At 42.5% G+C, this 11,171-nt stretch overlaps 1 protein-coding gene across 5 annotated transcripts in view; it reads left to right on the forward strand.

Moving 5' to 3' along the window:
• LOC306884619 (NACHT, LRR and PYD domains-containing protein 3-like) overlaps positions 1 to 4,857 on the forward strand; it is a 31,719-nt gene extending 26,862 nt beyond the window's left edge. For 2 of the 5 annotated variants that reach the window (XM_079440634.1, XM_079440635.1), the window contains 2 exons: positions 2,118 to 2,296; positions 2,641 to 2,878. In XM_079440634.1, the coding sequence (XP_079296760.1) occupies positions 2,118 to 2,296; positions 2,641 to 2,642 (181 nt within the window). In that variant the 3' untranslated portion in view covers positions 2,643 to 2,878. Of the gene's footprint in view, positions 1 to 2,117; positions 2,297 to 2,640 lie in introns of all 5 variants that reach the window. The other 3 variants (XM_079440638.1, XM_079440636.1, XM_079440637.1) reach the window with 2 other exon arrangements.
• The last annotated feature ends 6,314 nt before the right edge of the window (positions 4,858 to 11,171 follow it).

The raw sequence follows: 11,171 nt of genomic DNA on the forward strand, positions 1-11,171 counted from the left end.
TGGGTCAGAGGTCATCCACAGGGAAGAGTAGATGATCTCCGAAAAGTCGAACGAAGCATTTGCTGCGAGCGGGAGGGGACATGTTCAGTTCAGTTAGGCTAGTTTTGTCCTGGCCATGACACATTAACTCGCGGGAGCGTGATATGTCGTGGCCACGAGATCATTTTGTCGAGGTAATCCTGGAATACAATCTATATGCTGCTCATTGACTGTGGTTTGTTTAGGTTTTTAGACACTTTAGCTGTTGAAGGTAGAACTTAAGCAACTGGCTCCAAGTGACACAACATTACATGCAATTTTTAAAAAGTTGCAGTCTGGGCATGTGCCAAACAAGATTCGAACCCACAACCTGTAAGATTCAGTGACATTGGCTTAGCAAATTGTGCCACTCAATCGCTGCACATTTGACAGGCTGCCGAAGAGAGGTTTAGGTGTGAAAATGAGCTGACAAAAAGTTCTTTAGCATTTTAACCAGCGTAACACGCAAAGTAAAGTTAATTGTAAAGCAGATTATGGTTAATTTGATAGCTGAAGAGTCACATTAAACAGAATGGTAATTGTTTAGCCTGTAACTTAGAAGAATGCTAAGATTATTAGTATAAGCCAACAAACACAGACAAGGTCAACTTCCGAGAGGTATTTCTCGGGAACTGTAGTGAATATCAAAAATCTGTTAAGTAATTTCCACGCAGCTCGGTCCAACGATCGTATGATCAGATTTTTGGACAAAATGTAACTAAATATGTAGGAAGAGTAGCAAAAACACTATTTTTCATTTGCTTCAACATGCTGGACAGACAACATGTTGGAAAATGACAAATGAGACATCGTCAGAGTCAGCATAACCCGGGGAACGAAAGAAAAATAGTCCATCAATTTTCCTTTGCAAAGCCGTGAGCTTGTCCGTGATAGAATCCATATTGCGGTTAATAGTCTCAGTCTCGGTGCTGACCGCTCTGCCCACTGCTTCAATCATGACGGGCAGCCTTGTGAGGCTTTTGACAGCTGTTCCCGTTTCCTGAATTTTTCGATAACCCAGGGCAAAGCCTAATCCAATCAGCAGAAGACCTGTTATCATGGTTCCGAATAGGTAGATATTTTCAATGTTCTCCACGGAAATAGCTGCCAGACACACGACCCACCACCTTTCCCATGCGTCCATCGTGTAGCCAGCTGCGAACGTTCCGCCAGGGCAATCAGGTTTGCCCGAACCCAAACTTCTCATCGAGAAGATGGTGTCAATTGCGTTGAGAGACCAGTTGATCAAATCCATGATTTTTCAGTTTGGAGAGCAGTGCAGAGAGAGTCTCTCAAGTATTAGACAATAGACGAGACGAGACGAGAGAGCAAAGCAGGGAAGGTAAGGGGAGGAGAGGGAGAGAAAAATGCGTCTGCCTTCGTTGAGAGCCAAGCAAAGAGATATATATATATTCATAATCTGAAAAAAATATAATATAAACTAGGTTAGTGGATAATTCAGCAGCAAAAGTTATTCTATACATATTCACAGACTTGAATATGTTTGTATTATGTGAGATTTTCTAGAATTATGAACAGGCAATTTTGCCATTACAAATCCCATCCATTTATTCCATATTCTTGAATCAAAGTCACATAAACAGTTGAAAAAGTTATCACAAAAACACATTTAGCACACTTTTAAAGCAGAGTACACAACTAATTCATAATCTCTATTGAGTTCAACACATTTCTAATTAGTTTTAAGCTGCCAGATGAGACCAAACATGACAATGATCAAGTGTTTGATCACAAGAGTTAATAAATGAGATGTAATGGGGAACACGTGACTCCTGTGAAGCAGATGTCCTCCTGTAGGTGTTTATTAGAGGAGCAAGTTACTGTTTCTCCAGACAGATCCGTCCTTATATCACTATGAAACAATATCTCACATTCAGCTCTGTGTGTCTGTTCAGTCCTGAAGCACATGACAGTTTCAAACAGCAGCATTGAGCATCAACATGCATAAATCTCATTCTATCAGCAGCAGTATGTGGCAATGCTTGTCATTATATCTCCTCTCCTGCTCTGAGACCAGAGTCAATAACAAACTACACACACTTCAACTACAATTCACATTCTGTCATTGTTCTCTACAGGTTGAGGAATAGTAGCGTCACAGACGAAGGTTGTGCTGCTCTGGCTTCAGCTCTGAGATCAAACCCCTCACACCTGAGAGAACTGAGTCTGTCATTGAATAAACTAGGAGATTCTAGTAGGAAGTTGCTCTCTGATCTGAGGATGGATCCACATTATAAGCTGGAGACATTATACTGTTGTAAGTGTTTGCTTATTTAAAGTTTCTAAATTGAGAAACAGACCTCGTGTGTGTAATTGGTGAATATAAAATAATAATAAAGCATCACTTTAGTCTCTGTACTTTAAAATGTGATTAATTCTGTGATGTGACTGATCTATGAATAAATGAATATTTTAATCTCTTACAGAGTCTCTAAGTGAGTTGTTCATCATTTACTGTTAATAATCTATGATCAGTTGTTCATTCATATCTCTGGCTGTAATATGAATATACTGTGTGTTTTCTGAGCTGGATCTGCTGATGTGATGTGACAGCATTAATGTCTCAGACTCATATCTGACTGTCTGTGTGTTTTATTGTAGGACTCTCAGTATTTATCGGTCAGTGCAGTTTCCTCAGGATCAGCTGACGGTGAATAAGGAGCAGCTACAGAGACGTCACAGTCACACAATCAACAGAGACTGCGTGATTGGGTGTCAGGATTGGACTGCCTCATGTTTCCTTGTTGGGTCTCATATGTCTTCCCGTTGTGCTACGTGTGTGTTCCTGCCTGTCTTGTGTTCCCAGAAGTTTGGATAAATAAAGACCTGTTATTATTGTATTCTCCTACGATCTCCTCCTTCCTCACAGTAGGCAACCATAACAGAAGACCTGACCGACATCAAGAAAAAGTTTAGGTGCATGTTTCCCCTCCATTTTTGTTTCCACGTTTGTTCAGTGTTTTGTTTTCTGTTTTCCCCATGGACCCCCTCGCCACAATGTTTACCTCCCTTGCCCGTAAGGATTTTCCCCTCCTGGAGTATGCGGTTGAGTTCAGCCAGCTTGCCGTTCTAACAGCATTCGATGGTGCTGAACTCACTGTTCTGGATCGGGGCTAATTACCACTGCCCCGTCGACCTTCCAGACATCACTGGACTAAGAGAAGCTATCATCCGGTGTCTGCAGAGCGTCTATCTCCGATCCAGAACACAGCCAGACCCAGAGCTCAGCTCACCATCTCCTCGCTGTGCGGAGCCCAAGCCCGAACCCACCGATGACGGAGAACCCATTCCCTCCACGATCGACGAGCCGGCACAATGCCCATTGACTGAGCAGAGGATCGCTCCGGAGGCAGAGCCTAACCCATCAGACCAGGTGCGAGAGCCAGCGACAGTGCCCGCCCCGAGGGAGCAAGCCGTGGACAGTGAGAGTGCGGAGTGGAGCTCTGCCCACTGCACCGCAGCTGAGGGTGAGCTAATTGTGCATCTGGGGCTGCTGGACTTAGAGGGGAACCTAATAGACTGGGAAACAGATCTTGAGGCCGACTTGCCCCCTCTCCTCTCTCCTTCGTCCCTGCTGGTCCCATCCAGCCCTCCTTCGTCTCCTGTCCCCACGTCCAGCCCAGAGTGGGCTCCCGTTTCCTAGTCCAGCCGAGAGAGAGACTCAGTCCCAGAGTCCAGCCAGGAGTGGGCTCTGATCCCGGAGGGCAGCCCTGAGGGCCCAGAGGCTCAGGAATGCCCACACCTCCCACCCACCCGCCCTTCCCTACTCAACCGCTGTCGTCTGGCAGCCCCTCTGCCAGGGAACTGGGGAACAATCCTTACAATCTAAATTTGCTGCATTTGGAACAAACTGTTGGTTCGTCTGGCCAGAGGAGAACAGGCCCCCTGACTGAACCTGGTTTGTCCCAAGTTTTTTTTCTCCATTTTGCCACCGATGGAGTTTTGGTTCCTTGCCGCTGTCGACTCTGGCTTGCTTAGTTGGGGACACTTCATTTCCAGCGATATCGTCGACTTGATTGCACAGATACTATTTAAACTGAACTGAGCTGGAAGATGACATCACTGAATTTAATAATGAAATGCCTTTAACTGAAAATTGAGTGTTTAATCTTGTCATTTTACATTATTGACACAGTATTTTCCTATTTTGATATTGTGCAGTTGCTTTGACACAATTTGTATTGTTAAAAGCGCTATATAAATAAAGGTGACTTGACTTGACTTGACTTGACTCTGACCGCCCTCAGCCCAACCATCAGTACGGTGCGAGCCCTGTGAGTCTGCCAGTCTCCATCATCACCGGGGCTGGAGCATCCCTCACCTCCGCCTCCAGTCTCCGAGTCCCGGACTCCGCCTCGGCCCATAGACCCAGCGGCTCCACCTTGGCTCCTAGCTCCCACACCTCCAACGTCACCCATCGTTCCACCAGCTCCACCGGGCTCCCTCTTCCCTCCGGCTCCGCCTTGGTTGGGCGTCGACCCGCCATCGCCTCAGGACTCCGCTCCTCTGGTTTCACCTCGTCGCTCTGTCCCACCGGCTCCGTTGGGCTCCTCCCTCCCACCAGCTCCACTTTGGTCCTCAGTTGCTCCGGCTCCGCTGCGGATCTCCGGATCTCTGCCTCGGTTGCCAGAGCCCTTGGCTCCACCCTGGCCCCCCGGATCCTCTGCATCCCCCTGGCTTGTTGGCTCTCCGTCTCCGCCTCGGGCTCCTCCACCACCTGCTCCGCTGCCGTCAGTCGGCCCCCTGTCAAAGTTTATTTCTATAGCACGTTTAAAAGCAACAGAGTTGCACCAAAGTGCTGTACAACAAATACAATACAGAAAAAAAGAAAAGAAAAACAGAGCCTTAAGCAGGCATTATTCAAAAGCCAGGGAGAACAAATAAGATTTAAGAGCAGACTTAAAACTAGCTAGTGAAGGAGCGAGTCTCACATTTACAGGCAGACTATTCCAAAGTTTCGGGGCTGCAGCTGAAAAAGCCCCACCACCCTTGGTTTTACAGCGACAACGGGGGACCGTTAAAAGAAACTGATTACTGGACCTAAGAGCTCTTTGAGGAGAATAAGCAATCAGAAGGTCACTGATATATTTTGGTGCAAGGCCCGCTAGCGCCTTGTACACATAAACAGCTATTTTAAAATCGATTCTGAACTTTACAGGAAGCCAACGTAAAGATGCTAGGATTGGAGAAATGTGATCCTTCTTTCTTGTTAAAGTCAGCAAGAAAGAACTTGACCCTGGAGTCAGCAGCCATTCCTCCTCCATGGCTCCTCCCTCCATCGGCTCCACCGTGGATCGCCATCATGGCTGTGGCCTGAATCCCACCTGGTGCCGAATGCTCCAAACCCCTCCTGTCTCGGTTTAGTCCACCCTGTCTCCTCCCTCCTTCGTCACTTCCCTGGACTCTGTCTGTCGGCCCCCTCCCGGGTGTCCGTCCTCCTCCTGAGCCTCCTCCCAAGTTCCCACCCATCCCTCCCTCTGTTTCTATGGCTCGAGGAGGGGGGCCAAATGTTAGGATTGGACTGTCTTTGTTGTGTTTTGCTCCCCATGACATTTCTCCCTCATGTGCCCTTTTTTGGTCATTCCTGTTCCTGTCCTCGTTGTCTCATTATTAGTTGATTCCCCTCACCTGTGTATCCCTTGTTTAGTTTAGTATTTAAAGTGTAGTCTGCCCCATGTTTCCTTGTCGGGTCTCATATGTCTTCTTGTTGTGCTACGTGTGTGTTCCTGCCTGTACTGTGTTCCCAGAAGTTTGGATAAATAAAGACTGTTGTATTCTCCTTCCCACGATCTCATCATTCCTCACAGTAGGCAACCGTGACACGAGGACAACAAAAACTTTAGGGATGTTCATTTCGGTTCATTAAATCAAATTCAGGAATTAAAAATTATTTATGGCATTTCTTCACTAGATGCTTTTTAAGAACTTTTTCACTATAATGTTTATGGGTAGCTTAGTGTAAAACTTTGTCATGAATTTGCTGTTCTCCCATTTGTAAAAGACAAATTCATTGTTTTATACAGATAGCAGAAAATAAGTTTAGTTTAGGTTGACAAAGACTCGTCTGATGAATTCTAGAGATGACAGACTGAAGATGTGTGATATGAGATCACAGCCTTTTATCGCCAAACTGATTCAAAAGGGTTGCCAAACTTTATAGAGACTTTAAAAGAGTCATTACTTATTCAAAACTCACATAAACACTGCCAATTTATTGAATATTTCATTTCCCAAAAGCAGTGAATGTCCACTTTAGAAACAGACTTGATTCCAGATGCATTTAAACCATATTTTCTCATCCATCCATCCATCCATCCATCCATCCATCTTCTTCCGCTTATCCGGGGCCGGGTCGCGGGGGCAGCAGTCTAAGCAGAGATGCCCAGACTTCCCTCTCCCTAGACACTTCCTCCAGCTCTTCCGGGGGGACACCGAGGCGTTCCCAGGCCAGCCGGGAGACATAGTCTCGCCAGCGTGTCCTAGGTCTTCCCCGGGGTCTCCTCCCAGTGGGACGCGCCCGGAACACCTTCCCGGGAAGGCGTCCAGGAGGCATCCGGAACAGATGCCCGAGCCACCTCAGCTGACCCCTCTCAATGTGAAGGATATTTTCTCATTATGCAATTAATTGCAAGGGGTTCTTTCACCACAGAACACCTGGGTTGGATTATTTTGACCAAACCGGTTTATTTATTGTTCCTCTTCATCGAATTTTCTGGATTCTTCACTTGTCTCGTCGTCAGACGGTCAAGCAACTCGCAGCAAGCAGGATTATACGGTAAATTAATATGATGATGATATTATTTACCTCTTTTTAATAAGCTGTGGTAAGAGCACACTGATTTAATGGTTAATGTGATATTTGATCTGTCGCTGTGTGGGTTAACGTTAGCGTTATTCTGTGAATGAAGTAGCCGCCTACATTTTTATTTTTTTTGTTGACAAAAAAGGCCTCAACAATCTCTTTATCGTTATATAAAAGTTATATATGGGGTACATTTCGCGACTCCCATGTAAACCTTCTGTTATTTTTCAAAACAAAATCTTCACTGAATCAGTTTTGAATAACACAAAATATATTGAGCTATCACCAAAATCATGCTTTTATGTATATTGAAGGACAATTTGTCTTGAAAATAATAACTGAAAGACTTCCACTACACCTATTATTGACTGTCTTCGCCTCCTGATTCATACATTCAGCATAAATTAAGTCTAATTTTCATATTTTTGTGTTTACTCTAAGTTACACAAACAAATGCATAAAATATCACATTTTTGTCATATTTGTAATTTCATTAGTAAAAAAAAAAAAAAAGTCCATTTTGTGTCTGTCCCTACGTTCTGGTCAACTCTGTTAGCTCAGTTATAAAAAGGCATAAAAATCTTTAAAGCATTCATAGAAAAAACGTGACTTGCACCAAGTGATGCCACTTCCTTTAGTCGGAATCTTTTAATTCTCATTAATTTGTACAAAATCTGTCAAATCTGTTATTTAATTACAGGTAAATTAACCTCTCAGCAGCAGAAAGGCAATGGCGACACGCTGACCCTGTAAGGAAGGCAGAAAATGGACAGAAATAGACGGGACAAAAGGAAAAAAGCACCACTACTCAAAATGCTTGTTTTGCTCTAATGTTTATAAATACTAATGTAAACATGGCTTCAAAGTAAATCTAAAATTCTTGCAAACTGCTATTACTTGAATCAAGAGCTCTGTCTTGTATTATGTCCATACAAAACTTGTACCATTTTAAGTGAACAGCGCATCAAAACTGAAAACTCCACAAAAACTCAGTGGAATAATAGGAGCCAGTCTCGCTTGACCAACTTACAATAACACATTTAAAGTATATATATATATATATACTGTAGTTGTATCATGTTTAAATATAAAGATTATAGATAGGTCCCCTCCAACAATTGACTAGACTGCTTCATACTGCTTACTGTTTGCCAAGTAAAAAGATAAAATTACTGCAAACCCTTTACTTACCCATATCTATGTTCTATCGTACATTTTCCTTGTTAAATAAAAAACTTAAGGTCGTGAAATTACCAGATGTGATGTTTGGTAGTGATTTAAAAGAGGCAGACACAGTCATCTATATTTATTCACATTGTGTATTTTTAAATAAAAAATAAATTAAAATAAACGGTAGACATTTCATAACATTTATAAAATACAGTTCAAATATCACAAAATATGAACAACTTACAAACATTGTATCAAGGACTCTACCAACTATTGTGAGCTTTCTGTAATTTCTGTCATGTATAAAGTCCACACATTTAACAGAAAATAGTAATAGATCAAAGTCAAATAAGCAATAAAGATCAAAACCACCAGCAGCAATTGTGTTGTGTAAAGAGAAGAGATTATAATGGTGTGTTCACACCAGATGCGAATGAAGCATTAAGCGCGAGTAATTTGCATGTTTAGTCAATGCAAAGACGCGAATAAAACATCCTGTGGCGTGATTCGCGCGAATTGAGCATTTCGGGCGTTTGACGCGCATAACGTGTGATTCGGTCGAATCGCGCAAATCTGAACTTTGCCGGATATTCGTGCCGCGTTAACCAATCAGGAACTTGCTCTAGTAGTGACGTGATTACGAGCGGAGGCAGAAATCCGAAACAATAGAGGACAAATCATGGTTGCTGTATGTGGATAACCGGAGCTGTAACATAGACCAAAGATTACCTGTTAGATTTACCCAAAACTAATTATATCTTATGTTTATCCACTACAGAGACATCAGAGCCAGCGGCAAATGTCAGAAGGACTAGCCGAGGTTATGCTCCTCTCTTCGGGATACATGAGCACTGAGTGCCCGGTGATCGGAGCTCACGGCTCCGAATCACGCTGTGTGTGTGTGTGTGTTCACTGCTGTGTGTGTGTGTGTGTTCACTGCTGTGTGTGTGCACGTTGGATGGGTTAAATGCAGAGCACGAATTCCGAGTATGGGTCACCATACTTGGCAGTATGTCACTTCACTTATAAATAAACCGCAGATTTGAGTTTTAAACAACTACATTCTCGGCTGAAATACACGCGTCCAGTGTTTCCATAGCACATAAAGTGCAACTACCCTCTCAACAAAATCCATGTCAGCCATTTTGCAACGAGACTGGAGCCGCCTGGCAGAAGCCCCACCCATGACGCGAATTCGCGTCTGTTGCAAAGTGAATTTCACGCGCGAATGAAGCGACTAAACTCAAAATGTTCAAGCGTCCAACTTTGCGCGAATACCGCGATTTATTCGCGCAAGTCGCATCTGGTGTGAACACACTGTCAGACAGATAATATTTCTGTACTGTATCAAGTGCACACATTTAACATTAACTGTAAATAGTAATAGAGGAATGAAGTGGTAGTAAAAGATCAAAACTATCAGCAGTAATTGTGTGTTCGTGTGAGAGAGAAAAAAATCTGAAAAGAGATTGTAAGACATTAGAAAGGAGTAGAATGGAAGTGGAAGAGAATGATTGTGGTACACTTGTGTGTGAGAAAAAAGGTCAAAGATTTTACTGATGCGTTATCTTTAACAATTTCCTGTTACCTTTCTGATTAGGCTGAGAGATGCGCCGATTTTGGGTGTGCAATATATGATGAATTCTTATCCTGTTAAATAATTTCACCAAGTACACAAGTGATCTCTTGCACTCTTCCTTGCTACACACTGCTTCCCTGCACTCACTGACAACCTCCATGCCACTGGTAAATCATTTATTTCCCAGACCAACACTGTGAACAACAGAGTTTATGTGTTTCCGGAAGTTAGACTCCAGGGCTATTACTTAGTCAACCAGTGCAGTGCTGGGTAACATCAGGCCCTTCTCTCGTAAAGCAAGGTCAGTGTACTGCTTGTCTTTAAGGAAATTGTATCTACAATCAGTAGGAACATGTGTGCTAAGAAGTGTGCACTCCTTACAGGGACCTTCAGGATCAGCAAATTTTCCCACAACCTTGTCAGCGATGTATCCAGCGATGTACACCAGCACATTTCCATCATGGTCAAAGGCAGGAGATGATTGTACTGAAGGCTTATTCAGTAGGTCCAGGACAACTTCAGGTGGGTCAATGTCAGAGCTCAGGACAGCATCACTGCTCTAGAAACAAAAACAAAATATAACATTACCAAATGGACTAACACAACTGTCAAAAACAAGTTATGATTAGGTTATTATTACTGTCACAAAGTCTTTCAGAGACAACACTCTCAATTATATCACTGCTTAGTAAAAAATCTCCTATTGCGATGTGCTATTTAGAATGTGTATTATTTTCTGATAACCACATGCATATTAAAACCTGTTAACCTTCACTGCCATTTGTGGCCTCGCAGGTGAAAATAACCTACCTAAATTAAAACGGTAACAGTTTGTGACAAAGTGTGCTTACACAAACAAATTAGGTATCTTTGGAAAGAAGAGACTCTGGGCTTTACTATCTATCATCCAGAGTTGATAATGCTCAAAAAGATAAAATGTTATAGGCACTGACGTGCCTTGACAAATATTTTTCCACACTGAATGTTTTTTTTATTTCATATACAAATACATGAAATAAGTCCTGGAGCAATCCAGAAAAGTAATGGATCGAAAGCCACGTGTCTCATGAGTTCATATTTCAAATTTGAAGAAGATACCATGAAAAATGAGATTCCTGCAATATTTTTTCTGAAACTATTTATAGTCCCCCCACCCCCCTGTTTGAGGAAAAATAACCACCAAATGGATTGCAGAATTATACAAGCTATTTTAGTCATTATACATGTTCCTGCATAGTTTTTCAATTATAAAATAATAGACAGATTTATTTGAGCACTAAAAAATACAAAAATAATTATTTGAGTAATAAAAAGGAAAAAAAATAGAAAAAAAATGCTTTGTATATAGTATGTATACTGAAGTATTCTTCGTTATTCGTTATTACAATGATAAATATCACTGCCAGACGTGAAGTGATATTGCCAGACATGGTCATAGAGTCAGTAAACACACGCTGATGTGCTTCCATTCAGATGATGATCATACAGATGGGCCATATAATCAATAATAGCTGATCAATGAATCACAATGATAGCCGTCATAGAGTCGCTAATAAACACGCTGATGTGCGTCCATACATA

This window comes from Barbus barbus, assembly GCF_936440315.1.
Source record: "Barbus barbus genome assembly, chromosome: 18".
Taxonomy (NCBI): Eukaryota; Metazoa; Chordata; class Actinopteri; order Cypriniformes; family Cyprinidae; genus Barbus; species Barbus barbus.